Raw genomic sequence first — 27,402 nt, 5'->3', positions numbered from 1 at the left:
ATTTTCAGGCCAAAAAGTGTATTTCAGACGTGAGGTGGGGGGCTCAGAGTGTTCCCACTAAGGAAAGTAGGCTTTCAACATCTTAAAACAGTCTTGATTGATTGATTGATGTACTTTATTTAGTAAGACATGAGAACAACAGTACATGGAAGTACAAATTCACAATACAAGGTCTACTAAACTGGAAGACTCATAAAAGCACTGAGCTTGTTTCAAATGAGTTCCCCATGCACACAAATCATGATGACATATAAGAGACAGACAGATATACACAACTACTATAGAATGTCATACAATCAGTTTACAGGTTACTGGTATGAAGAGTGAGAAATATGTACAAAAGGAGAAGGAGAGAGGGGGGGGGGTAGGTTAGGTTAGGACTTAGACAGGGGCCATTTTCCAATTGCAGCCTCCTGAAGGTGTATCTTTAGGGCTGTTTTGAAAGAGAGTAGGGTTTTACACTCCTTTACTCCTTTTGGTAGGGCGTTCCACATTTTTGATGAATAGCATGAGAACGAGTTACTTCCCTTTGTTGAGCCAAAAAAGGGTTGGACAAGGTTTGTGGAGCTGCCTCTGGTATTGTGATCGTGGACATCATTAACATTTTGGAAGTATTTTGACAAATATCTTTTTATATATAGTCTTTGTTTTGGGGAGTAGCGTGAGTAGTATTAGTAGTATGTATGTGTTATGGAGAACTCCTTCTAACGCTATGGACCAGAGCTAGGTTGCTAATAGTTAGTTACAGTCATCTATGGTTATTGGTTACACTACAGTCAACTCTATGGTTACAGTAGGTTCCTACTACCTCCTAGCAGTGCTGCCAGGTTTTGCGAGAGAAACAAGCAACCAGGTCCCCTATGAAAACAAGCCCAAAAGAAGCTACTATGGCACTTTAAACATAATACATAGGCTATTTTAAATAGCCGACCTACAAGCTTGTAGATCTGCTATTTTCAACAACAAGCCCAAACAAGCAACTGCGCTTTAGAAACAAGCCCAAATCATCAAGTTCACTTAAGAAACAAGCCAAAAAAACCACCCGCAACTACCAATATTTAAGAAACTCTACAGAAAATCAAACACAAAGTGACTTATAATAAGCGGACATGGTAACACTGCCTAGTAGTTAGATTCCTGTTCCCTAGCCAGGATGTGGGTTTATACTGTGTTGCTGACAGCCAGCTGAGCTGCCAGACAAAATACATGTGTTACTTGACGTAGCACTAATTTCATGTAGAAAAAAAACATATTCTAACATAATTTAGATCAAATGCTGTAACTTAATTATTGCTGTATTGACAGTATTCTCAACATATTTTGGATTTAGAACAATGTTGAGACACTGATAGCCTACAGACTCTTTTATATGACATATTCCATTACTTATACACGAAACGATATAGAAATAATCCCAAATGTTTGTTGGTTTTGTATGGTTTGAGGAAACTTTTCTCTCAAACCACAAAGGAGCTGGGTGAAGTAAGAACTTGTTCAGTTTCCATGCGTTTTTTGTTGTTCAGACTTGATAAAAACAAACCTGATTCCAGTCTGGATAGGCCACAAATCTAATTATGGGTGCCAGTGTGAACGTAGACAAAGTGTCTTTATATGGATTAAACGTTTTGGGTCATGTCAATTATATTGTTAGGGTTGGATAGACAGTGATAACATTATACTCACTTTTTGTCTGGCCACATACATTCTTGATTGATTGATTGATTGATGTACTTTATTTAGTAAGACATGAGAACAGTACATGACAGTACATAACAGTACATGGAAGTACAAATTCGCAATACAAGGTCTACTAAACTGGATAGCTCAGTTAAGCACGTAGCTTGTTTAAGATGAGATCCCCACGCACACAAATCATGATGACATATAAGAGACAGACAGATATACACACTACTATACAGAATGTCATACAATCAGTTTACAGGTTACTGGTATGAAGGGTGAAAAATATGTACAAAAAAAGAAAGAGAGGGGGGGGGTAGGTTAGGTTAGGACATGGGGTAGGTTAGGACTTGGACAGGGGCCATTTTTGAATTGCAGCCTCCTGAAGGTGTATCTTTAGGGCATTTTTGAAAGTGAGTAGGGTTTTACACTCCTTTACTCCTTTTGGTAGGGCATTCCACATTTTAGATGAATAGCATGAGAAAGAGTTCATTCCCTTTGTTGTGCCAAATCTGGGTTGAACATGGTTTGTGGAGCTGCCTCTGGTGTTATGATCATGGACTTGATTAACATTTTGGAAGTATTTTGACAAATACAGGGGGATCCCAATGTTGTGGTGTATCTTGAAGACCAGGCCCATAGCAAGTTGCTGTGCTCTGTCCTCAACCCTAAGCCATCCAATCCTAGAAAAATGATCAGGGGTTAGATGGGTTTTGTAATTGAGGCCAAGAAGTAGCCTTACAAGTTTGTTTTGGGATGTTTGGAGCCTTGTTTTTAGGGCCTTGGAGGTGTTGTGATACCATGAAGTGCATGCATAATCATAATGACCTTGTATGAGGGCCCCTACAAGAATCTTCAGAGTATTCTTACTGACTTTACGAACAAGCCTCCACATCCTCCGTGTTATTTTGTGGACCTTTTTGATCGTCTTTTCAGCGTTTTTGTCACCTGAGAGGTTTGCCTCCAAGATGGAACCCAGGTAGGTAATTTCCTCCTTTCTTGTGATAACATTTTCACCCACTTTGATCGTGAAACTCTCAGCCTTTCTAAGGTTAGGGTTGGACCCAAAGAGGATGGATTCAGTTTTACCCAGGTGTAATGAGAGTTTGTTGTCGGAGAGCCAGATGCAGATCTTGTTGAGTTCAGTGCTGAGAGTTTTCTCAACCTGCAGCCTGTCCCTGTCCGAGACCAGCAGAGCCGAGTCATCTGCGAACAGGAACAGTTTGCAGTCGCAAGCTGAAGACATATCATTCACATATATCAGGAACAGTAGTGGTCCTAGTATGCTTCCTTGAGGAACACCACAAGTCACTGGGAGGGGAGGGGACTGGGTGCCGTTTACTTCCACCACTTGCTCCCTCCCTTCCAGGTAGGATCTCATCCATTTCACAGACGTGTCATCAAAGCCTATTGCTTTGAGCTTATTGATCATAATTGGGTGATTAACGGTGTCAAAAGCCTTCTGGAGGTCCAGCATGACCATGCCGCAATATTAGCCCTTGTCGACATCTTGTTTGATAGAGTCGTTCAAATAGAGAAGGCATGTGTCAGTGGAGTGGTTTGTTCTGAAACCAGATTGGAATTCGTAAATTAGATTTTTTTCGGCAAGGTACTTATCAACCTGTTCGTAGACTATTTTTTCCATGACTTTCGAGATGGAGCTAAGAATAGAAATAGGGCGGTAGTTGCCAGGGTCTAATTGGTTTCCTTTTTTGTACAGAGGGGTCACTTTTGCTTTTTTGAAGTCGTTAGGGACCCGTCCCTGTATGATGGAGAGGTTTATTATGTGGGTAATGATTGGAGCAATGGAGGTGGCTGAGTCTTTTAGAAATTTAGCGGGGATGTTGTCGGGACCTGTGGCTCTGTGTTGTTGGAGTGCACTCAATTTTTTAAACACCTCATCTGTTGACACAGGGGAGAGTTTAAAATCATCTTTGCGTACACCCTGTTTATCGTAAAATGAATCAACATACTCTCCACCATGACTCCCAGAGTGAGGGGGTAGTTTTTCAACTAGCTCTGAGGCCACGGTCGTGAAGAATATGTTGAGGATTTTACTCACTTCCCGTTTGGATGAAATGAGAGTGTCATTCACCTTGAGGTTTATGTTTGTAAACCTGGTTTTCAATTTCTTGCTGCAGCCTAGTAGGTTGTTGAATAGCTTCCAGAGCTCACGTGGTTTGTTTTGATTTTCCTCAATTTTGCCATCGAGGTAGCTTTTTTCTGCTAACAGCATGCCATTAACCTTGTTTCTTAGCATGTTTTTCTCTTTTTTGAGTTTCGCTACGTGGGATTCGAGACCTTTGTTGAAGCTTTTGGCAAGTTTGATCCTACTTTTATGATAGTCAGAACACTTTTTGTCTCTGACTTTCATGGTAGTAAGGATATCCGAATTCATCCATGGAACCGAGCGGGTTTTGACCCTGATGGTTTTCATGGGAGCCACACTGTCCAAAATTTGAATGAATTTGGTTTTGAAACCAAGCCAAGATTCGTCTACCTGTGTGCTGTTTAGTACGTCGGACCAATCCTGTTTATCTAGTCTGTGATCCAAGTCCTCACTCTGATCATGTTATGATCAGATATGCCACAGGTAGAAACACCACTATTGAGGATTTTGTCCTTGTCCGTTGAGATCTATGATAGTTTGAGTGGAAACACACAGCCTTGTGGGCTGAGTGATCAGCTGGTGGAGTGAGTGCCGATTACAAAACCCCCTGAATGACTTAAACACTGACGCTTCCTTACGGAGCATGTCAGTGTTAAAGTCACCAAGAAGTACTGTCTCCTCATTGTCCACTTTAGCTAAACATTCATCAAGTCTATCATAGAAATCAATCTTGCATCTTGTCCTCATAGGATAAGCCTATAAGCCAAGTAGAGGCACCTGTGGCTCCAGAGATGACTACAATATCTCTGGGAACTTCTTCTAACATAAATACTAAATACTCTAAATTCTAGTTCAGAACCTAAGTGCAGGCTGATTGAACACTTAATGCATAGAGGTTAGTGATAACTTAGGAAAAAAACAGGTTTGTACGCTTTCAAAAAGGATTACCGTAAAAAGAAGTAACTCAAATTATAATCAGGTTTACTGGATTATTTGCACAGGAGAGACAAGGTGGTACAGTGTCAAAAATATTCTCTACTGGTAATACAAAATGTTCATCATTATAACAGACAGTTTATCTCTTATTAAGCCCACCCCACAATATGATATCAACATGAACAGGGGCAAAGGCTCATCTTGGTGGCACGGTTAGCTGTGCTAAGGCATCATAAACTGTAGCCACAACTTTCATGGGTAAGAAAGAGTAGGCCAGGGAGCAAAGACATCTTATCTTAGCAGTTACAGAACTGTCCCTTCTGAGCAAATACATCATACTTTATGCAATTATCCAAAGTGATACAATACAATAATCATACAATAATTATAATCTAATAAACTATCGATTATAAATTATCCATCAGTTAGACAGAAAACATGGTGAGTAATGGGGGGGGGGAGTGTATGAATTGTGGGGTATCGATCAAAGCCAAGAGTCAGACAGTGGTGGTACAAGCCCAAACATGGGTTTTTATTTAAATGATATGGCACAGAATCACTGCATAAACGGTCAAATCATAATAAAGGTGAGTATCTAGCACTGTGAATAATTGTTTAACAAAAGTTCTTCCCAGGGTTGGGGCTCAGTAGACATCAATCATTCAACAAGGTGCGACACAGATTCAAAGAGAGGGGGGGGGGGGGGGGCGGGGGCAGTGAGCTCCGCTTCACACCTTCGGCTCAGAGCATTGTTTCTACAGGGAATCACTTGTTTAGAGGGGCCGTCCTCACCCCTTTCAATAGGCCTCGCTCTACCTTTGCATGCGAGGCTTGTGTAAGACCCATACGGTACCTATAACATATAAGAGACAATATTTTAGCGGACTTTTCACTTATCAAACACACAAGCTTTGGAAGGGAAAATAGTGGAGTCTTTTTCTTAACGCCTGGCTGCCCGTCCTTCACCATGGAGAGGTTGATACTAGTAAGGGTGAGAGAGCAGAGAGTATTTGTAGCCAACGCCCTGGCCATCACACAGGTGCGCTGAATTGTAGTTGATCGAGGAGGCAGAGTGGCAGGTACCGCCCCTCGATGACGCAGCCTAGACTGAGGCGCTGCCTTTTGGTCCTCTCTCTGTCTCTCTCTCCCTGCCTCCCCATGGTTATGGGCTTACCTGCCAGGCGGTCTCGTGGCGAGACTCCACATATCACCCCCCTAAGCCCGCCGCCTGGGTCGGGGGCTTCAGTTTCCACTTCCTCGTACAACCTCGAGAGGGCGTCTGCGTGTGGGATGTCCTTCCCCGGGCGATGTTCAACTTTAAAGTGGTAGTCCTGGAGCTCCAGGAACCATCTCGTCACACGGCCATTTCGGTCTTTATTGATAGATAGATAGATAGATAGATATACACATTATTCACTTCTGCACATAGTAACAGCGGGTCGATGCCGACGTGTACGCCACAAGGAGCAGCTGTCCCACCAGTTTCATCCTCCTCGTTGTCACAACACAAACTGCTGTCGACTTTATCAAAAACTATTATGTCTTTTTACATCACCGTTGTGACAAAAGTTTTTGTTACAAACTGGACAAGTCACAGGCTTTTCTCCTGTATAATAATAATAATAATAATAATAATACATTTTATTTATATGGCGCCTTTCAGGTCACCCAAGGTCGCCTAACAAAACAGAAAAGAAATACAAACAATAAAGCAAGTTTAAAATACACACAAAATACACATAAGGCCTGCAGCAGACTTTTACTCAAGGTGAGCATAGGCCTGTTTGAAAAGGTGAGTTTTGAGGTGGGATTTGAAGGTGGGGAGTGAGTCCATGTTTCGAATGTCGGGGGGAAGGCTGTTCCAGAGGCCAGGGGCAGAGCGGCTGAAGGCTCTACCCCCCATGGTGGACAAACGAGCAGCTGGGGGAACAGTGAGGTTGGTGAAGGAGGAAGACCTGAGTGACCGGGTGAGAGTTTTGATATGGATGAGATCAGACAGGTATGGGGGGGAGAGTTTGTGGATGGCATTGAAAGTGTTGATGAGGATCTTGAAGTCTATGCGGTATTTAATCGGTAGCCAGTGGAGTTGGTGAAGAACGGGGGTGATGTGGGAGATGGCAGGGGTTTTGGTGATGATGCGGGCTGCAGCGTTCTGGACCAGTTGGATTTTATGGAGGAGTTTGTGGGGGAGACCGAAGAGAAGGGAGTTACAGTAATCGAGGCGGGAGGTGACCAGAGAATGGACTAGGATGGCAGTGTTGTTGGGGGTGAGTGAAGGGCGGAGGCGGTTGATGTTGCGGAGGTGGAAGTAGGCTGACCGGATGGTGTTATTGATGTGGGAATGAAATGATAGAATGGAGAATGGAGAAAAAGAGCAGCGGCTGCCTGCTGACCACAATCCTGTGTGTCACCAGTTTCAGCCTATAGGCCCGAGGCACCTGTGAACCCAACGGCAGGAGCATGGGCTGACCTAACCTGCAGACACAAGTAGTCAGGAAATTAGAGGGGAGAGGAATGACAGCAACCAAAGTATTATGCAACCAAAAGTGTCTAAACTGAAAAATGCATGATATAATAGTGTGTGTGTGTGTGTGTGTGTGTGTGTGTGTGTGTGTGTGTGTGTGTGTGTGTGTGTGTGTGTGTGTGTGTGTGTGTGTGTGTGTGTGTGTGGCTAGCGTGTGTACATAGTGTCACTTGGACAAATAGCATAGAAAAGTAATGTCATTGAAATGATGTTTAGTTATTACTCAGACTGGCGGAGGTGAACCACAACCATTGGCCAGTCATGTTCATACAGTATAGTGGGTCCCCTGATAATGGCATCAGTTTCCACCCAGAGTAAGCCTGAAGTAGTGTGCAGGGTCCCCACACATTTTTAGCAATGAATTTCCAAAACTTTTCCAGAATATTTAGCCCAATTTCCAGGCCTATATAACAATCATTCGGCGCAATAATGTGTCTCTTACTCCTATGTAGAATGCCCAAAGATAGGCAGTGTAGCAAAAATAAAGTTTGAGACATACATTAGGCTGCCGTCACACAGCCCGTTCGGCGAAAAACTACTTATGTTACATATTTCGTGTGATATTATTCATGTTTATGAAAATGTTTTGTTTTAACAAAATCAATAGCCAAAAACAATGCATAGCCAAATATTTTTCCAGGACCCTTGATAAATTCCAGGACCTTTGATGATGTTTGATCAATTTCAAACCTTTTCCAGTACTGGATTTTTTTAAATTTTATTTCAAAATATTTCCAGGAATTTCATGACCGTGGGGACCCTGAGTGTGTGTGTGCGCGCCTGACCTGATTAAGCATGAGGTTGTTGTCCTTCAGCTTCACCATGTCTTTCTCCGGAGTGACTCTCTTCTTCTCCACCTCCTCCTCCAGTGTTCTTGACCTCTCCTCTGCTTGCTGTAGGGCCCGTTTAGTGCTGGAATTGGGCCATCTGACAGAAACAGACCATTTGTCCATTAATGGCTATGGCTTTGTTATCTTATATTTAGTCCACTTATCTATTTTTCTTTCAATATTCAAAACTCACTCAGGCTAGGGCCAAAAATAATACAGCAAGCTAGCTGGCAACTTGGTTTTATTGGCAGGTGGCTGATATGACAATTGGTTGCATTTTAAAATATAGGGCACATCAATATTTTCCAAACATGTACGGTAGTTTCTAGAGGTAACCGATTCTAGAAATATTTTAAAAAACGAAGATTTCTGAGTACTAGTACCCTGTTTGAGAAACACGGCACTATAAGGGAGCACCGTTTAGTAATCACATCTTTTAAAAACAAAAAAAATAAAAAATACACAAAAATACTGGTCCATTTTTTACATTAAATTAAAAGAGGCTTTGCCTGTGTGCCTGGTGTTTAGATCTGTACCTGTCAAGCAGGGCCCTGGTTTCGTTCAGATGTTTCTCCAGCTCTGCATGGTCCTGCTGGAGGCTCAAGAGCTCTCCCTTGGTCTTCACCAACACATCTCGGCGAGTCAGTTCCTCTTCCTCCATGGCAGCCAGATCTCCCCGCACCTCCTCCATGTCACCTCTCAGGTCCTTCATTCGCTGGTCGGACTCTGCCTTCTCCTGCTGCAGCAGGAAAGACAGAGAGGCGACAAGGGCCTACAGGAACACAATGACACATTTTAAATCACTTGAACCCTTGAACTTAGACCCAATCTATACGCTCACAGTGCGTCAAAGTGAGCTTGTAGATCGAACATTTTCGAAAAATATTTTTATCGTTTCTAAAAATATGTTTTTGTGTGTGCATACAGTATATATGTAGGTATCAGTTATACCCACATATACACACACACACATACATATATATATATATATATATATATATAGTGGCAGTTTACGACCAATTTGACATCAAATTAATACCATCACTTCATCAAAATGATCCAATGTAATCTAATCATCTAAAAGTCATCAGCAATCCGTAGCAATGGCAAAGCAGGGTGGTCAACTGACAGGAAATAAAAAGTGCATACCGATTATGACGCGTGACCGTGAGCTAACAATGCTAAGGCCTAGCTCGTTATTCCACCGTTGTTTTGTCCACAAACATCTTCGGTGAAATACTTCCATACGAACGTCGAGCGGCCTGTTGTTTAGCTGGGGCTGCCATCACAGCTGCTGTGTTCGCTACAATGTTACATTGATTATACAACTAGATTCTGTCCCGAAAAAGACTAACGCAATACTGGCCGCTTCGGCGCTTAATCCCACCGTGGTGAAGTTAGTTTCAGCCTCAGGTTGAATATTCACCCAGTGGATATTACTCCAGTAAAGTAAAAATACCTCAAAATTGTACTTAAGTACAATACTTGAGTAAATGTACTTAAGTTACGTTACACCACCACAGAGGAGCGATACTGATGGGCGGGGATTAGGCTTGTAACCGGAGAACAATGGGCCAACAACCAACCAAAACCACTCTCATGTTAATGTTATCCCTGCAAGTTAAAGCCACTCTCCGCCCCCAAAAGACCGACAGAAACACACAGAAACACTGCTCTTTTTGTAATGTAATTTAAACCACTTAATGATTCTAAAACGCCTATCCTTTGGACTATAAACCTTCTTCAACATTCGAACTGTGTTAATATGAAAAAAAACGAAAATCACAAAAAAAAAGTTAGAAAAGCTATTTTCTACTGCTTGTCAATGGGCGAATTGATGCCCTAAACTGAACACCAGACCTGCTCACATATTATAGGAAGAAAGGTGATAGATGGAGCAGGAGATATAAGAAAAAAGAACATAACACATGTCAAATAATCAATAATATATACAGATTGTGTATGTAGTAGCATACAGACAGACAGACAGACAGACAGACAGACAGACAGACAGACAGACAGACAGACAGACAAAACATATGATAGACAGACAGACAGACAGACAGACAGACAGACGATAAAATGTACTTACCATCAGGGAAAGAACTGGAAGCGGCGCTTCTGCGCCCGGTGGCTCTCTCTCTCGTGTGTGTGTGTGTGTGTGTGTGTGTGTTCGTGTGTGTGTGTGTGTGTGTGTGTGTGTGTGTGTGTGTGTGTGTGTGTGTGTGTGTGTGTGTGTGTGTGTGTCTGTGTCTGTGTCTGTGTCTGTGTCTGTGTCTGTGTCTGTGTCTGTGTCTGTGTCTGTGTCTGTGTCTGTGCCTGTGCCTGTGCGTGTGCGTATGCGTGTGCGTGTTCTCTCAACTCTATCCATCTCTGTACGGTCTCTCTCAAAAGCTACTCCTTACTGCGTCCCCACAAATGGCCATTGGGTCCCACACACTTTTATAAACTTCTGTTCCACTTTGATCCACGGAGTCTCACAGCTTGTTTATGATCAGTCCTGATTGCTGTTGTCACTGGTGACGCACCGGAACGCGGAACTGCCTTTCAAATGAATGGACGAACTTTTCTTTCGTTTGTTTGTACATATTTATCCACAATAAAGAAACAAAAACAAACAAAGAACGCACTCAAACGCAGGGGGATATTAGAAGAGAGCCTTAGAATGTTTAACTTTATGAGTATGAAAAATCGCTTAAATAACTATTACATTGATTATGTAGAACTCATTGAGTTTTAAAAAGGTTTAGAATTGTTAGCTTTGCATTTATGATTATGAAATATAACTAAAATAAATATTAAATTGATTAATTATAACTCATTGCGTTTATTATGATTATTGTTGTGGGGGGTCTGTGGTCTAATGGACATTAATGCTTACATGTTTTATCAATGAAAAAAAGAAGTAAGAAGTAGGCGTAAAACATTGACGTTGCTATGACGGGAAACCCCCTGCAGGGGTCAGTATCTATCTAAATTAATTAGAAATTCAGAGCTTATTTTTCTATTTGTAATTAGATAATGAATACTAACAAGGGATCAGTTGTTGAAATACAACAGTTCATTTATTTATCTAAAAACGTCAAGTGCCAAACATAAAAAATATAAAATATAAAGCCTTCCTTATTAATATATAAGGCAGGCTTTATATCTATGGTCTCAATCATAGATATATATTATATATCTATGATTGAGAGGCACGGTCATTAATAAAGCAACTATAAAGACAAGATGCTTTGCGTCAATTGAAGTTAGGCACACACCGGTGTGTACAGTAAGTTAGTAACACCATAGTGTGTTATATGTATCCATTGAGCAAAACAATTTCCCCTTGTGGAAGAATAAATGAGGTTCAGGCAGAACATAGTGTTCCTGCACAATTTAATACTTTTTATTTTACTTTAATTACAGCACCATTAAAAGACACTTGCAAATTAGTGATCATAAGTCAGTTATAAAGTATGAGTTCATTTATGAGCTCAGAGATAACACCCTGCTCTCCCAAATGCTATGGCCAGGGATATAAATTGCAACTAGTCAATTGCTATGAACGTGTTCTTTAATCATTTCATTAAAAGCAGCATGTCAGTAACCACCAGTTCGGTTAAGCATATGATATGTTGCCCTTAGAAAGCACTGTCTGCAGTAGCCTAACTGTACCCAACTCACCATATTTTATGTATGGTCCTCCATTGTAGATTTGATCATTACATGTCTGACAGAATGAAACAAATATTCCTATATACATACAGATAAGATTTGCCAACAGCCTCTGCATAACATACCTGATGAAAATTCATATTAACATTTACCACAAGACATTTTGGAATGAGTGCCATTCAACCAATACATTACACTTGAGCAACAAATATAACCAATATATATATACCACTGATAATGCAAAATGTATCTCAATACATGTAAAAAAAAATAAGTGAAGTCAAGAGTCATGCCTTTTGTAATGCAATATATATTTTATTCAGATGTATCTGTACATTTACTCAAGTTGAGACATTGCATTTTGTTTGACTGAGTTCCATTCTGAGAGTGTAGAATCTACACTCTCATCACACTATTCATCACTCTATTCTCAAAAAAGCCTATTTTTTGGGTAATATTTGACAATCAGTCTTGGCGACTGAGAACTTTAATCCATGCATCACTACATCTCAGAGGCAATACTTTTACTCTACTCCGCCATTAAACAAAAATGATAACATAAACAATACTTTTTTTTTTTTTCTTTTCTTTTTTTTTTTACGCTCCCTGCACTACATCTCAGAGGCAATTATTATACTTTTACTCTACTCTGCCATTAAACAAAAATGATAACAAACAATACTTTTTTTTTTCTTTTTCTTTTTTTTTAAAGGCTCCCTGCACTACATCTCAGAGGCAATTATTATACTTTTACTCTACTCTGCCATTAAACAAAAATGATAACAAACAATACTTTTTTTTTTCTTTTTCTTTTTTTTTAAACGCTCCCTGCACTACATCTCAGAGGCAATTATTATACTTTTACTCTACTCTGCCATTAAACAAAAATTATAACAAACAATACTTTTTTTTTTGTTAATGCTCCCTGCATTAAACCACTTCAGCCTTATACAACAATCTACAAGCTCATTGTGAGCTGCTGTTGTCAAAAGACCAATACATTTTATACATTTGAACTTGTGAAATGAGACCTTCTCCTGCAAAATTAGTGCTTTTGGTACATTTTGATACCAATACTTTTACTCAAGTTAAATTAAAATAATAATGTTAGTTTAAACATTACAACTAAACATAATAAAAAATAAAATAAAAGTAAATGAGAGAAGACAAACTGGTCCCTGAACCCCAATCTGTACAGAAACTGAGAGACTACTGATGGAAAGCTACTCCCTCAGTATGTCTCTCAATTTGTCTACAAAATCAGCCATCCCATCAACCTCCCAAGTTTTCTCGCTGAAGGCGTCGTTACGGCACAGCGGGCATCTGGTGGTCCCATATTGATGGATCAATTGCTGCACACAGGCACGGCAGCCAATCTGGGCACCGCAACATTCTGCAATGACTGGGTTTTTCATGGCACCTGCAAAGAATCAAAATAATGTTGATTAGAACATACATTTGTTGATGAGCATCTACAGGACAGTTTGCAACTTAGTCCTGGTACAGAACAGAAAATAAATAGAACCGAAATTCAATGTTTTAGCAAACTCAGCCAAAACTTAAAGCCATTAGAGGTTTGGTGTAGCCATTATTATAGTGTGCTTTTTATTTAAGTCATTTTGAACATTTCTGCTCATAAGTATTGGAAGTTGAGCATTGCCCCATAATAATCTGCATTATGAATTATTCAGCAGAATTAGTGTGAAAAAGGCCTAATGCACTTGGCCATCTTGTATTTGGGTGATGAGCATTGTAAACCAGTGACTGTGCATGCATATAACGCATCTAAAAGTATGATTTTGAGTTTGGGTTCGAATCCACCGTGGTGCATCCGGCTTTGTCGAGCGTCTACACAAACACAATGGGCCTGTGTTCCTATAGTATTGCTCTAGACATCAGGTTTGCACTCAAAGCATAGCCTATAGTTTAAAAAAATAAACACCACCACTCTTTAAGAAGTTCTCTTTTAAATTCGGGCAGATCTTCTGCAATATTTAGCAAATAATTTAGCTTTTAGTGCACAGATTGTTTTTATCATTACATTCATTAAGCATTGACTGAAAGCTAGTTATTGATAAACTTGGTGCACAGTTACCATGGCAATCTGGAGTATCAAGAAGCCTCTGCTTCTTTGCATTGAGGAGCACGATGTTCTCGTTCAAGTCCAACTGCCTCTTCACGAGCGCCCCTATCGCCTCCACAGTGGCCTCTGCATCTAGAAACTGGACACTGACAGAGTCGTCCTCAAAAATCATTCCACCTTCCACCTCCCCGACAATTATATTCCTGACAGAAAAAGACAGTGGGGTTAGAAACATAGATTTTCACTTACATACCCTTCAAAGCTTTAGAAATGCCATTTTAGGCACCAATCCTCCTTCCTAAAAAATGTTTATTTCATAAACTTAAAATGTTCTGTTTGACTCTGTCGTCTAACATTAAGGACAGACAAAATACAAACTTCATTAATTTACATATTGATTGTATATAAAACCATTCGAATAAAGAATTTCAATTGCAGCCTTAAAGAATTTCTCATTAACAAACAAGCAATCAACACTGAAGACATGTTTTTAATAATTTCTCCATTATATTTGGATACATACATCCTGTTCTTGTGTGGTGGTCGCGGGGTTGGCGGCAGTCCAGGTCCTACACTTGGCTGGCCAGGCCGCCGGAAACTGAATCGGTTCCCAGAACTTGAACCTGCTGCAGCAGCTGTCGCCGGTGGTGGCGGGGGGGCTGTGGCTCCTGAAGCCTCATCTCCACATACCTTTAGGATTGAAACCCTTATTAGCAAGAACTGCCAACAGCACAGTGTATAACACTACATGGATAACTTTTGAAGAAAGCCCTATGGGCTCGTTTCTATTGTGGTCCCATTTACTCAAACAAGGCATACATGTCAACAATACAAACAGCAATATATGTACCTCATATTTCTGTGAGGGATCATTGACAGTGAGGTAGCCCCCATATCCGGCCATGACTGCATCTCCATTCTCTGCCAGAAGATGAACAGTAGTGGAATCCAGCTGAAATTGAGGGATGACATGATTTCAGTTTAGTTATCCCATTTTCTCAACCCGTCTCCAACCTGCCTCTCTCCTGGAAACAAATTGTGTACAACCATTAAGAATTTAGACCAAACCAGATTTACACAGGATTTGGATGCAGGTGAACTTGGGTGAATGACAACACAGCAGCAATTTCATATAAACATCTCTGTGACCTGCCTTGACATCTGATTTCAGATTCATTGTTTGACACATTTACCTCACTGAAAAAAGGCCAAATTGCACTTCATGATTTTGAGTGAACCAGCTGGGCTTCCTCCAGAACAAATTAATTTAGTGCCATCTATATACACATACATTTAGATTACTTTGACTGTCAAAAAAAAAGTCAAAACCTTTTAAATAAGTTTGATTCTTTGAACGGTTATTGCAATTTGACCATCATATAGCACTGCAGTCTTGTGGTTCCATACTTCCATGTTGTAATGATTTTTATTATCTAGGTCATTCAAAGTCTGGTCAGATGATGTGGATGAAAGAAGTTCATAGGAAAACACAAGGTGATGTCTCAGTTAAAGCAGCATAGAAGACGAGCGATCGATCGGGAACACATTAAGTCTCAAACAAGCGTCCAAGTTAACATGTTCTCCTTTATTGAAAGACAAGCAGTCACATATATACATTGACAGAATTAGTGTTGGACAGCCCACCGAGGCGGTCTCGTATGGGCGTAGCTATTACACAAATAAATTATGCCTATATGTGTAAGTGAGTGAAGTGCAAAAGTTCATAAGCAAAGACATCGGCAGGCCCCCTTTGCCACATCCTGGATTGTCAGACAGATGTGCTGATGGGAGGATGTGCTGTGGCTAACAGGGACCCGATGTTGAGCAACATCAGCAGGCTTTCACCACGGGTGCAATATGGCCTCCCGCACGGGGCGCTATAGCCTCCCCGATTTACAGGAAGTCTTGTAGATGTATTCTGTAGATAACTGTCATTTCTGCAAACATGTAAACAGTTCTAGGCTAGCGTTTTACTAAGAAACGTTAGGGTGACAAAGGGGACAGGAAATAAGGTTAAGAAGCACTGCACCTCAGCACTTCCATCCAGGACAGGTTGCACCCCTAACATAAAGAAAGCCTTTACTTTTTCATTATGTCAATGATGTGAAACTGCATACGAGGAGTTAGGAAAAGAAAAGTTAGGTAGAGGAAAGAGCATTGTATAATATTCACAACAGTTGCCCTCTTTTGTCCTGAATAGGACAACACCATTATACAATGAAAGAAGACCAGCATACACCTAATCAGTCATAGGAGGAAGAAAAGCATATCATCATTTTCTAATACATTGAATACAAATATAATGAAAAGGAAGGAATATATGGTGCTATGTCGTAAGTGATGAGTAGATGTCGTGCTTTGACCAATTCAATGATGCCACTGTGATTGTAGCCACGGTACAGACACGACCACTACTCTGTCGAATTGAATCAGTGTTAGTTTGTGGAATACTGGAATCGCCTAAGTCCTTTGGACCTCCCCACCGGGGCGCAGTCCCAGGCTAGACCCCTTTCCACTTGAGGTCTACACCCAGGTCACCCTGGATAGAGAGTTCAAGTCTCCTGCTTCCCGGCGTCTTCTTTTCAAAGCCCACCGATCACAGGAGCATCACTCGCTTACATAACTGTTGCCTACGGCGGTCGCTTTGAGCTTGTGATGGCCTGACTGTACATTGAGCCGAGCACGACGGCCAAGCATACCTTTCAGAGGCATCGCATGGTCTTAATGTCACCTGTGACCCGACCGGCCGGTGACCCAGTCGATAGCGACCCCTTACCCGTTGGCGTGGTTGGCGCCCCAGGCAGGAAACCGACGGTCTTGTCCTGGCCCCGCTTGGCTACGGGAACCAGAATATTAACCGTTTTCACCAGCCTTGCCTTTTCACAGAGGTCGTCCCGCAAGACTGCACCCTCTGCTAGGTGTGGACTGTCGTCCACCTACCACGCAGTGCCTGACACATCACAACATTTACAAAACCCACAGGTGACACAACGCTGTGACTTTCAAAATGTTGCCATGTGCGACACCCACGCAGACTAGACGGTTGTTTACACAGACAGGATGTTGATTCATCCTTGACAGAACACGGGGGCCTTTCAGTCACTCCCCAGCACTATAAGTCGTCTTTAACGTGCTCTGGGAGCCTTGCGACCCCGCTGCCGCCTGTTACAGGCAAGGATCGGGGAGCCTAACCCCCTAACCTCACCTGTTACGACTCTGAAATTAATTGAAACAATTAGTTTATATTAGTGTCATTTGAATGGAGAATCTGAAACCATTCTGTACAGTCTTCTCATAGTGTGTGACTCCGTACAGAGAGGCCCAATTCATATCGCCGGGGCGATGTTTCCTGTTGAACTCAAACATGACAGATCGCAGGATAAGGTTCTCTTTGCCTGTGTACTTAACAATTTATCAATTTCCTTCCCATGATTTTGTATGAGTAGCCTAACTTGGCAAGATTCCAATCTGCCACTGTAAATGGTACTGGTGTCAGCATTGGTGATTTTGAACTCAAAGGCGTTTGGTGACAAATCCAGCAGTCAGTCATGTTATTTTTGTGAGCAAACTTTGACATTATAGTTAAGGCCAAATTGTCATGTCTAACCATATTTTGAGAGCAGAGTCTGGGTCAATGTTAACAGGTTGTGTGATTGCTAGGTTGACAGCATTTAGTCGAATGGCAGAAGGCATGTCATTGTCAGCCCTCTTTTTTCGTGACATTGAACTTGACTGGCCTCTCAGATTCAGAAAGGACGTTGTTTGCGTTCATACATTTAGTTGTAGTCCGGTGTGTAAGGTGTGCATGGTCTGGGAGAAAACAGAATGCTTAGTGATGCCCTTCATCATATAAACTTTTATGAGTAGCTGTGTCCTGCCACAGGCGGACACGTCCCCTGGGCCACAGACCCACACCTATGGAACAAACTAGACAATAAACTTAAATTGAGCAATTCCATAAGACATTTTTAAATACCCTATAAAGCAAAGGTAATTAATAGATACATAGAATCACTAGTGACAAACTAGTGATATAGTGAATACATCTTTCCACATATGTTCGTGTGCATACGAGCATACGTACGTGCGTATCATATGTAAATATGTGTGCGCATATTCATACATATCTATGTAAATCTAAATGTCTACAAAAATGAATATCAACAATATATTTATATGTATGAAGCTACCACTTCATATACATAAAACATGGTAGTGGGAGTATTTGTTTTGTCTTTATACATTCCTCACATTTTAACATTGATATCATGTTATATTATTATTATGAATCTGAAACGAGTAAAAATACATTATATAACAATTAGTAAATGGTATTTACTTTTTCTGTGTAATTGATGCAAACCCAAAAAAATGTCTCTTTTGTTTCCTTTTCTGTTGTGACAATTCACTTTATTTTATTATTAATAAGATGGGCATAGTAAGTTTCTGCTTCAGCCCAAACATTTTCTGCCAAAATTATCTTGTTGACAATATTCTGTATGTTCAACTGTTTATTTTTCTAAATCATGACCAAAATAAATAAACTAACTAACTAACAGTATGCCCAGAGCACAAACGCAGCAGCACATGCTGCTGAGACAACCAAGGGTTAGGGTTAGGGTTAGGGCATAACAATTATTATTATAGAGCGGCAATCCTGCATTCCTGAGTCAACCAGGGTCTGTCTACTCTATTTCTTGGAGGGGGCGGAGGGCCACGCCTGCCTCGAGGTGCGTACGGCGATGGGGGCTCTCTGTTGGACCAAAACCGAGGGTGTGCGGGAGAAGGAGACACGTCCCCCTCCTCGGCCCTGGCGCCCGTTTCCTCTAATCCTCTCTGCAAGACCTAGGGGCCTGGGGGAATAACAGTTAGACATTTTATATATATACACATTTTCTTTTTCTGCTGCCCGCCTCAAACGGGTTGCGTGGATCCACCTAGGCTCCTGGGCTGTAAGGACAGCAGTTCTAGTGACAGCGATGACCTCAGTCGGCTCACTGTACCTCGGCTCACCCGGGACTGCTTTCAGTTCCTTCACCAGTACTAAATCACCTGGCCTGTGGGGGTGAGACGGACCTACTAGACGGCAGAGGGAGAGAAAGTGAGACATTACCATGAACGCTATTCAGTTTGTTAATCAGAGCATTGGTATAGTCAGATACAATGGTGTCCATGTCTCCGGTGAGACATGGACCAAGGAGTTTAGTGTTATGAATCCATGGAGTTGGAAAAGGCCTGCCCATGATCACCTCAAAGGGTGAAAGTTTAGTCTTTTTTTTTGGTTCTGGGTCATTCTGATTTCGGCCAACACTGTAGGCAAATTGTCCACCTAGTTTAAGCCGTTTTCCAGGCCTGCCTTCACCAATCTTTCCTTAAATAAAACTATTCATACAATTTTGTTGTACTGCTGATTTTAGATGCACAAAAGTGTTCCTTAATTCTATTTACTACACTTATTAAGAACTTAAGCTGATTCTACAAAATGTCTTCTAACTCCTAACTAGTTTTCTGAAAACGCATGTTGCTATATCAGTGGTGCTCAAACTTTCATGTCAAGGACCCCCAAAATGATATGTATTTGGCTACGGAACCTCATCCCAAAATATTGTGTTCCAGGGACACAAGTAAGGATTTGAGTAAAAAAATGTTTGCTTTAAATATATATATATTCAAAGATTTGCATAAAATCTATTTACTACCCCTGTTTGTCCGGCATATGAACAACCGTGAAAATGACGGACAACAAAAGCTAATGCTGCACTAGGGAGGTAGACGCGTCCCTTTTCATCGGCATCATTGACAGCCGCCTGTATTTCCAGTAAGTCAATAGAGTGAGGAGTCAGGGCTTAGCTAAACATTTGCACTGCTGCGGTGTGTGTGTGTCTGCTGCCTGCTCTGTGTCTGGGTGAGTGAAGGGAGACATAGGAATGTGAACAAGTTAGTCCCCAATCAGGCTAAAATCACTGCAGTTCTAATGATTATTAAACTAAAATACTGCATTAACTCACATGATTATATACGTGAGTATATATTTAATTATACTTTGTTGCAAAGCAAATTCTAAATTAATCCAGCCTATGGAGATGTGTGTTTGTATTTTGTTTTACAATTCCACACTACTAGACATTAATATGCCCTCTTGGAAACTTGGAAACCAATTCCACAGAGATAAAACGGTTGTGACCTGGTTTTAATGGCGGCCAGGTGCAACGGCAATTGTTCGGCAGATCAAGAAATCCACCAACACAGAATAGGCATACTTAGAATCTATATAGATACTGTGACAACCTCCCTTCAGAGAGCTCACAAGCGTGAATTAAAACCATTAACTCAGCCTTCTGTCTTCTGAGAAGCCTTCTCCGACATATATGGCAATTTGTAGCACTCAACAACGGCGTCAGGCAGCTTAACAATGGCATAACCACACTTGTACACACCATCAGCAGGTTTCGAGCATGGACCATCAACAAATACGAAATCACCTTCATCAAATAGGACAGTTGAAATGTCCGTGCTCGCACCCGCCGTCTCGGCTAACTGTTCTAAGCAGTTATGTGGTGTTGTGTTTGTGTTGTGAGCTAACCTTGTTAAGAATTATCAACACTTGGTGATTAGCATGCAAAATCATGTCATAGTGATTTTTGGATTTTCTCAGCTGATTGTATCATCAGAGCGCAGGCCACCACCCCACGCAGGCAGGTGGGCAACCCTTGCTCAATAGGTGAGAATGAAGTCGACAGATATGCCACAGGGTGAAATCCAGACCCAGATTTCTGCGCCAGGACCTCACACCAGTCTCACTGACGTATAGATGAAAAGTTTCTCCGTATCTCAGCAAGCCAATCGCAGGCTTACTGCACAGAGAGTGTTTCAATGCAGTGAAAGATTTTGTCATCTGCTCGGTCCACGCAATGTCCTGAGGACAACCAGTCACTTCGTCTCAACACTTGTCATGATAGGAGCAGTCATGCAGCCAGTGTCGAACGTAGTTGACCACGGCGAGCCAGGATCTCATTTGATTTTGAGTCCTCTTGGGTGCGAGCTGCTTAATCATTGACACACGATCAGCAGCCAAAGTTCTCTGTCCCTTCGACAGCACAAAGCTGACCCACTGCAATTTTGAGAAGGAGACCCTATGCCCATACTTCAAGAGCATTTTAGAGCCACTTTCACAAGTGTCTTTGTCCGGTGCAGTGAGTAAAAGAATGTCCACATAAGACGGCAGCCTTCAGGTGGTGCGAAATAAGCCAGGGTTTCATGCACTATGTGTGCAAAGGCCGCAGGACTGTCAATCAGGCCCTGGACCAGCCGTGTGAAACAATACTGTCGACGTTCGAACTCAAAGGCCAATAGTGGTTGCATTTCAGCAGCCACAGGGACTGAATGAAAAGCTGAACACAAATCAAGCACGCTAAAATAGGTGTGATCGGCTGAAATAGATATTAATATGTTAATAATATTTGGGACAAAGGCAGGAAGTGCCACGATCAAATCATTAATATGACAAAGGTCAACGTTCAATCTATAACCCCTACCACCTGGTTTGAGAAGGATGAATAGGAGAGTTGAACGGTGAACTATAGGCACGATGATGCCTTGGTCAAGCATTGATTGAATGACAGGTCTAATTCACTTTTCCTTAGTCAAAGGATAAGGTTTGCGTAGTGTAATGTGTGTTTAGCCTTATATGGAGTGCAATTAATAGAGCCTGTGTGGTCTTTATGTTTTGCTCATAACTCAAATGGCACGTCTCAAACGTGCTCAGGTATGTGCAAACCGTGGTCAGCGCTCTGCACTGACATTGCTACAATAGCAGAAGAAATAGGATATAATACAGGTGCCGTCAAATTGTCGGACAACACAGTCATCAAAAGCAGCCACAAATGTCCACTGGGCCCATGAGCAGAGCCATGTATGGACAAACAACTAGGCGACAAAGCAAAACTTGTCTACGCATTACCTGGTCAGATTCTCCCCTAGCAGTGTCAAAAGCTCCATAAGACTCCTTAAGTCTGAGTGAAATCAACAAACAGCTTCATAACATCAGTACATGCAAGCAACATGTTTGATATTGCATCGGACATGAAGTTCCAGTGGTCAGTGGGGCTGTCTAATGGCAAATTAGCATAATTTTTCCAAGCTTTCTCATAACGTTCAATGAATGCAATTACTGGTTCACAGACGGTTTGTTTAACATTCAATGCCTTGGTAAAATCAACTCTCTCTGAAAGTTTTCCTGCAATACACATCCAACACCGACAGAAATGTATCTATGTCCTCAGACCATTTTTACTTTCTATCCTCAACTCTCCATCCTCTTTCCACTTTATCATCTCGTCATCAGATTCATTAGAAGCGGCAGCAGTGCCCGCGAACGTGTTCTAAATAGTAGCTACTGCCAGTCTGTTCCAGTCAAATTGTGAAACGTAGCAAGTCTGCGAGTGTAGCTCATAAAAGCATTCACATTTTTGTAGGGGCATCACTGCAAATCTGATTAATTTGTGTGAAGTCAAGTGGTTTTAACATACTGTAGCTGTCATTAATGCGCAAAAAAAACATGGAAATTGATTTGTTACGGTCTGTACGGAGGGGCATGTCAGGCTGATGTCTATCTCCTTTGCCTCAGCTTATACTCAATATACAAAATGCAACTTCATGATTTTTAGTAATATGAAAAAATCCCAATAGATAAATCTAGAATTTTGATAAATAGTACGGAAATCTGTCAGGTTCCACATACAAAATTGGAAACAACAGATTGATACTGTATCTATAAGGTCTATAAATTTGCTTGGTACATTGAGAAAAATCTGTCCACTGGTTCAGCCATCCGGATCTCATTTAACTTTATCTTTATTATAGTTTAATTTTCCCCATATTAATTACTGTAATATTGTTTGGGCTGCTACTGTACATATCCATTATATCTAACTAAATTACTGATCATTCAAAATAGGTTTTTGAGAATGATTTCACAGTCAAATAGACATGAGCCATCTGCACCTCCCTTTATTAAATATTCATTATTGCCTATAGATAAGGTACATGTTTTTCAATCCTGCTTATTTATGTTCAAATAAATAAATACAAATTAAACAAGACATTCCCTTTTCTTTTCCTAATTCTTTTTTTTTTTCCATGTTACTTCTGACATTCACTCCTACCCCACACGGCAAAGAGATTATTTTAATTTCACTTAAGTCTTACTTCTAAACATCATTGTTTTCATCAAATTTAGAGGCCCTCAGTTGTGGAGCTCTCTAGATACATCACTTAAGTCATCACTTTGTCTTTTTCCTCTTTTGTGCAGTTTTTGTTTTTATTTCTTTATTGCACCACTGCTCCCCTTGTAATCTTGTATTATTTTGTATTGTTCTTATTGAACTTTTAATCCTTGTTATGACCTCTTCCATGAAGAAAAGGATTCCAAATAAGCCTGCCGGCTTCTTCCTTTCCTTGCACAGCAACTTGTTTTCTTTGATATGTATTGTTTCTATTATTATTATCATTATTTATAACAATGTGCTTGCTACATAACCTAAACTAAGCTAAAATACCTTGTGCATGTCTGCTTCTATCAGAGACCTTTCCTCCTGCAATTTGGCTATTTGTTCCTTCATTTCAGAAGAGGATTTATCCTTGCAAAATTGGTCAATAGCCTTATCTATTTGAAGAATAATTTATTTTATATCAACTCTATGTCACACTCTCTTTTACCAGTTATTTTTGTGCACGTATGAGTACAGATGAAGTAAGTGGTACTTGTGTTCTCGTCAGCTGATTTAGACAAATCTATTAAGTCTGAATACAGAAGTGCATAACTTGTCAGAGCAAACGTGTCGTCAGAATCAGTATCCGTGGTTTTACACAGAGTAGTCTCAACTCACCAAAGGAGTTGTGTAAAAAGTACCAATTTGTCTCTAATAGTTAATTGGTTGTTCCTTACTCAACAGATGCTCAACAGATGAGTTAAATGCTCCATTTGGAACCTCATCACTGTCTTAAAAGGGAATGACCACCTTAGAGCAAACAGCCTTGCTCTGTTTATCACGCTTTAATTTGTTAAAGAATGGCATTTTCCAACCTCCAAATAGATAGAAAAAGAAAACAATCACAGTGTTCTCCTACTTAACTCACCACATACATCTCGTCAGACTACATACCAAAATTATATTATTAAGACCATATAACAAAGCTCAAAATTATATTATTAAAACCATGTATCAAAGCTATATACCAAGGATCCTGTATTGTCGCCGCAATACTACTGAATAAACTCTTTATTCTTAGCACAGGTACATCATTTAGGCCTTTTTATTTCTATACCGCGGTCACTTCACCAACTGCGACAATTACTTATGTTATACTCGTCAGTATAATCTCACTGTCCACTGGTGACACACAATAACTAATGAGTCCCACTCAAAAAAATGGTGTTATTTTATAGCTATCCTATAGCTATTTCAAAGCTATCCTATAGCTTTCAGTACCTTGCGTCTCCTGTCACCACAGGAGATCTCACGCACACCCCAGGTGTCGTGTTGATCCTACTATGCTCCAAGCATAAGTGTATATAGCTTTTTACAACAATTACATTTGAGGGTTTTCGGGTGAAGGAAGTCAGCATTAAATATAAATTAATACATTTAATGGATGACTTACCTTTAGAGACCGATCCCGCTTTCTGACACCAAGTTGTAATGATTTTTATTATCTAGGTCATTCAAAGTCTGGTCAGATGATGTGGATGAAAGAAGTTCATAGGAAAACACAAGGTGATGTCTCAGTTAAAGCAGCATAGAAGACGAGCGATCGATCGGGAACACATTAAGTCTCAAACAAGCGTCCAAGTTAACATGTTCTCCTTTATTGAAAGACAAGCAGTCACATATATACATTGACAGAATTAGTGTTGGACAGCCCACCGAGGCGGTCTCGTATGGGCGTAGCTATTACACAAATAAATTATGCCTATATGTGTAAGTGAGTGAAGTGCAAAAGTTCATCAGGTGAGATAAGCAAAGACATCGGCAGGCCCCCTTTGCCACATCCTGGATTGTCAGACAGATGTGCTGATGGGAGGATGTGCTGTGGCTAACAGGGACCCGATGTTGAGCAACATCAGCAGGCTTTCACCACGGGTGCAATATGGCCTCCCGCACGGGGCGCTATAGCCTCCCCGATTTACAGGAAGTCTTGTAGATGTATTCTGTAGATAACTGTCATTTCTGCAAACATGTAAACAGTTCTAGGCTAGCGTTTTACTAAGAAACGTTAGGGTGACAAAGGGGACAGGAAATAAGGTTAAGAAGCACTGCACCTCAGCACTTCCATCCAGGACAGGTTGCACCCCTAACATAAAGAAAGCCTTTACTTTTTCATTATGTCAATGATGTGAAACTGCATACGAGGAGTTAGGAAAAGAAAAGTTAGGTAGAGGAAAGAGCATTGTATAATATTCACAACTAGGGCTGTCAAAAAAAATCGATTCATGAATAAATCGCGATTCTTAATGCCACGATTTTAAAAATCGATTCAAAATATTAAAATCGATTTTTTAAATTTTTTTTATTTTTTTTTTTAATTTTTTAATTTTATTTTATTTTTTATTTTTTATAAAATCGCAATAAATCGCAGAATCGAATATCAATTAATCGCAGAATCGCAATTTTAATCGAATCGGCACCTTAGAAAATCGCAATAAATCGCAGAATCGCAATTTTAATCGAATCGGCACCCTAGAAAATCGCAATAAATCGCAGAATCGAATCGAATATCAATTAATCGCAGAATCGCAATTTTAATCGAATCGGCACCCTAGGAATCGATTTTGAATCGAATCGTGAGGTAAGTGAATCGTGACACCCCTATTCACAACACATGTCTAATTACTAGTGATGCGCGGGTTGACCCGTAACCCGCGGGACCCGCGGGTCAACCCGCGGCGCGGGTGAGTCGAGTCAGAATTTTGGAGAAAATTATGCGGGCGAGCGGGTCACGCGCTCTCACACGCAAAAAAAAATAAAATAATAACATGCTCTTGTTTTGTCTTTAACCTAATACGAATAAGAATAATAACAATAAAACAGTTTGAATACACTTGGGGATTATTTTCTAACCATGATTTTACAGAAAAGAAAAAAAAATCGCGGGTCGCGGGGCGGGTTGAGCCGTAGATTTATATATGGGTTCGCGGGGCGGGTTGAGGCGGGTTGGGTTCCGTCGCGGGGCGGGGCGGGTCATGAAAAAACCCGACCCGCGCATCACTACTAATTACATAATGTGCTTAGTACATCCAGTAATTGAGCACCTACCTTCACCGTTTGCCATACGTTTTATGGCGACTACATATATGTATTAATCATTTATTACGGGGCCAGAGCTCTGCTCTGGACACGTATTGTTATTGGCAGTATTCTGTCACTTCTTCTTCTGCCACTTTTCGCAGTTCTGGCTGAACCGTGCAGTCGCTTTTTACGAAACTCGGCCATATGGTAGATGGTCATGAAAAACGATCAAAAAATAATTCTCACAATCTTTCGTCCAAAGGTGGCGCTATAGCACTCAATTGAAAATGCCAACTTTGACCAGGTACAACTCATGCCCTGTTTGACCTAGAGCCATGAAACTTGGATACACATATGCGTCTCCTCATGCTGAACAACTTTCACCCTCTGACTTTTGACCTCTGACCTTTAGATCTCCCACCATTTTTAATTATATGAAAAACAGTCATTGGCTCCTAACTTCTGCATTTTTTCACTTATGGAAAATCCGTTGGAATTTTTTGTAGGCAGAGGTCCAAAGTTCAAGTGTTAAACGTTTCGTGCAGATTGCTCAAAAATCCCAGGAGGAGATAGATTTTAACTATTACAGTTTTATGAAAATTATTCATCTGTGCTTAAAACATACATGCAGACTCACATTTCTTTGAAACTTTGCAGAAATGTACAGGGTCATTCCAAATATCACTGAAACCAATCTTACTCCAATTGGCCAAAAGGGGGCGCTATAGCAATTTTTTGAAAAGGCAGACTTTAAACAGGCATAAGTCATGCCTCGTTTGGCCGAAAGTCGTGAAACTTGCTTACACATGTGCCTTGACTCATGAGGAACACACGTATCGATTTGACCATTAAGCTCCGCCCTTAGATTTTCCGCAATTTTGAGCAGTTTGAAAAATACTTGTTTTTGCCAGTTCTGGCTTAACCGTGCATACGCTTTTTACAAAACTCGGCCATATGGTAGATGCTCATGAAAAACTACCAAAAAATAATTCTCACACTCATTCGTCAAAGGGTGGCGCTATAGCACTCAATTGAAAGTGCCAACTTTGAACAGGTACAACTCATGCCCTGTTTGACCTACAACCATGAAACTTCGATACACACATGCGTCTCTTCATGCCCGACAACTTTCGTGGTCTGACTTTTGACCTCTGACCTTTAGATCGCCCACCATTTTGAATTATATGAAAAACAGTCATTGGCTCCTAACTTCTGCATTTTTTCACTTATGGAAAATCCGTTGGAAATGTTTGTAGGCAGTGGTCCAAAGTTCAAGTGTTAAACGTTTCGTG

At 40.8% G+C, this 27,402-nt stretch overlaps 2 protein-coding genes across 3 annotated transcripts in view; one reads left to right on the top strand and one right to left on the bottom strand.

Annotated features, from left to right (window-relative positions):
• The window catches only part of LOC311041053 (uncharacterized protein), a gene marked incomplete at its 3' end in the record, with an annotated part of 464,158 nt that overhangs the window by 181,153 nt on the left and 255,603 nt on the right, over positions 1-27,402 (top strand). The window lies entirely within an intron of this gene.
• Positions 5,232-9,494, bottom strand: LOC311041164 (uncharacterized protein). 2 transcript variants are annotated; one of them, XM_084051690.1, is made up of 4 exons: positions 9,230-9,494; positions 8,617-8,852; positions 8,036-8,177; positions 5,232-7,201 (listed from the first exon to the last, which is right to left on the bottom strand). In XM_084051690.1, the coding sequence occupies exons 2-4, from the start codon at positions 8,790-8,792 to the stop codon at positions 7,148-7,150; spliced, it is 372 nt and encodes a 123-aa protein (XP_083907816.1). In that variant the 5' UTR covers positions 8,793-8,852; positions 9,230-9,494; the 3' UTR covers positions 5,232-7,147. The 2 variants fall into 2 exon arrangements, with proteins under 2 accessions (XP_083907816.1, XP_083907817.1); XM_084051691.1 differs by having other exon boundaries at positions 5,232-6,098.

Source organism: Gymnoscopelus microlampas, assembly GCF_963454915.1.
Source record: "Gymnoscopelus microlampas genome assembly, chromosome: 24".
Taxonomy (NCBI): Eukaryota; Metazoa; Chordata; class Actinopteri; order Myctophiformes; family Myctophidae; genus Gymnoscopelus; species Gymnoscopelus microlampas.
Note: the sequence above shows the minus strand (reverse complement) of the source record. Positions and strands in the feature narration are given on the sequence as shown.

Coding starts and splice junctions, on each gene's coding strand:
- LOC311041164 (XM_084051690.1), bottom strand. CDS start 8,792: ATGAAGGACCTGAGAGGTGACATGGAGGAGGTGCGGGGAGATCTGGCT. Junction 8,178..8,616: donor ACCAGGGCCCTGCTTGACAG/GTACAGATCTAA, acceptor TGTTTCTGTCAG/ATGGCCCAATTCCAGCACTA. Junction 7,202..8,035: donor ACAACCTCATGCTTAATCAG/GTCAGGCGCGCA, acceptor TTGTGTCTGCAG/GTTAGGTCAGCCCATGCTCC.